The sequence below is a fragment of the Coenobita brevimanus genome, chromosome 93 (genome assembly GCF_032717465.1).
Source record: "Coenobita brevimanus isolate Jiangsu-jjx chromosome 93, ASM3271746v2, whole genome shotgun sequence".
NCBI lineage: Eukaryota > Metazoa > Arthropoda > Malacostraca > Decapoda > Coenobitidae > Coenobita > Coenobita brevimanus.
Genome location: NC_137046.1, coordinates 63,331,545 through 63,333,953, shown reverse-complemented (window position 1 = coordinate 63,333,953; position 2,409 = coordinate 63,331,545). Strand labels below are relative to the sequence as shown.

At 45.1% G+C, this 2,409-nt stretch overlaps 1 protein-coding gene across 1 annotated transcript; it reads right to left on the bottom strand.

The window, feature by feature from the left end:
- Positions 1–365: 365 nt before the first annotated feature.
- LOC145412481 (cuticle protein AMP1A-like) lies at positions 366–1,884 on the bottom strand. Its single transcript, XM_080282361.1, has 4 exons — positions 1,858–1,884; positions 1,129–1,200; positions 890–1,056; positions 366–609 (listed from the first exon to the last, which is right to left on the bottom strand). The coding sequence occupies exons 1-4, from the start codon at positions 1,882–1,884 to the stop codon at positions 366–368; spliced, it is 510 nt and encodes a 169-aa protein (XP_080138487.1).
- Positions 1,885–2,409: the final 525 nt, after the last annotated feature.

Here is a 2,409-nt window from a genome sequence, read left to right as displayed (position 1 = left end):
GACAGGTTAGGGCCGTGAGCTGTGGACTGAGTGGCATTCGGGTATTCTACTCGTTTTCTAGATTTGTGGACGTAGCGCAAAATGTGCGGCTCTCCAGTGCTTTAAGAAATATATCACTCAAATTTAACCTAATAAAAACCTAATTGTGAAGCTGTTTGACTGTGATCCATCTCTACTGACACTGATATATCCCGCCATCAGTATTTTCTCACGCTTCGGAAGGTAAACGAAGAAGCGGCGGAGAATATACCATGAGTGGCCATAGTATGACGAAGGGGCGAGGATGGGGTTGGAAATGAAATCTTCTGTGGGTGGGAGGAACAGGTGCGTGACGTCACACAAGATGTGCTGGATGAGTGAATCATCTACTGGGGTGTACCATAGTCATAGGAAGGCACTGGGACGGAGACCGACTGCCTCAAACTGGCAGCTTCAGCTCGGGCGGCGGCGGCGTCCTCCTCGGCAGCTTTAGCGATCTGGTCCAGCACGAACTGCGGGATTTCGTGAGGGAACTCCGGAGCCACGGGCAAGTGGTCTCCCTCAGGCTGGAAGCCGTTCTCGTTAGCCACGTACTTGAGTGTGATGGGTGTGCCGTCTGGAGAAGTGTAGCTGAAGGGAATATGTGTTAGAGACGTATACCCTGAGTTAACTAATAAGGTTAGAGTGTTGTCTGATATTTCACTCGAACATGAATACAAGGCAGAAAAACAGAGGGCAGACTTAGGAAGATGTAAAGTAAAGCTTTTTGGCAAAGACCTGAAGGTAAAAGGACTACCCAGAGATGCTGCACAGTTCTGGGCGACTAGAAAGCGGCCATCAGGTGACCATGATCTACGTGTGCTAGCATGGCCAAAGCCTTTTATAACGTAAATACAGATTTTGTACTCACGAGAATTCTCCGGTAGTCACAATGGTTCCCTCGGGGCCGTCAGGAGAACCGGACTCAGCCAGGATGATCCCATTTCCAGTTTCCACATCAACGGTGTAAGATCCATCATCCTCGTGAACTCTGTCGTCCCTCAGAGTAGGGATCTGCTCAACGCTCTCAAACGCGCTCTGTCTAGTGGAGGCTGAAGCGGGAATATCGTAAGTGGGCTGTGGCAGTACGGGCTCGGGTGGAGGCCTTACGGGCTGCGAAGGAGCTGAGTAACCGTACTGGGGGGCTCCCACGGCCACCATGCATAGGGATGCAAGCACAGCCTGGAATACAGCAGGAAACACATGATTGATAAGATCTTATGAATATTTATATTATTACAGTGGAAGTAATCTATATTCCTACTAACTTGGCTTAAAATTGTCGTCTCTCCATTTTCGGTTACAAGTAAAAACAAATAAATTTTGACGCAATGGAAAACATTTACAGTTAAAACATTATTTTTCTTCCGACTATGAACTACGTAAAATTCGCTGCAAAAGCTTGAAAATGTAGACCAAGTTACGGTGAAAGAAACATAGATGTTTTTTCCTCTGTTTTTGCTCTCTTTTTCGATTTTAACTTGTTCAGTCCGAGGAAGTACCTTTTTATTCTATTTGTTCTACCTTGTAAGTGTTACTCATTGTGAGGTGTATTCTGGAACTGGATAAGTTAGCTAAGGCCTTGATTAATCTATTGAGGACAACAAACCTTTCCTAACTTGCACAAAACTGTCTCTTTATTAACTAAAATCAAGCAAGAATATCATAATCGAAGTTAAATGGTTAGCAGGAAGCCTTTGGTTGAAAGAACAATTTCTTCCCCAAAGTACTGCGATCACTTACGAGCTTCATGTTAGTCAGATACTGAAGTACTGATGAGGGACAGAGAACTGGAGTGGCTTATATAGTGATAGTGATGCCCCTGTTGTAGGTACTGACCCTCGGCCTTGGAGCAGTCTGGCCCATCGTCCATTAACTAACTCTGACGACCTTGCGTTACCTTCCATCCAGCACACACACACACACACACACACACACACACACACACACACACACACACACACACACACACACACACACACACACACACACACACACACACACACACACACACACACACACACACACACACACACACACATTCATTCTTTCATCTTCCCTTCACCTTGGAGTTACCGTGCACTACAGTTTTACTTAGTGTACGGATTGATTTTATTTTCTAGTAGTAGGTCATCAGTGGTTACTTTTCCTTCATTGGATCACAAGTATCACAGTTACAGCAGACTTGGAAAGGGGTACTCAGGCCAGTATACCCACCCCTAATTAAGATTTTTCTGCTATCTTTGAGCTGGAGTAAACTTTTTGGGAGCTAGACTAGTGAGTGAATGAGTGTGTGGCCCATTTGCATTGAGCATGCTGTTGGTTGATTCTCCTTCTCTTATGGTATCATATACAGTATTTCTTCAAAGTTGTCTTTGTGTTCTTGTCCTT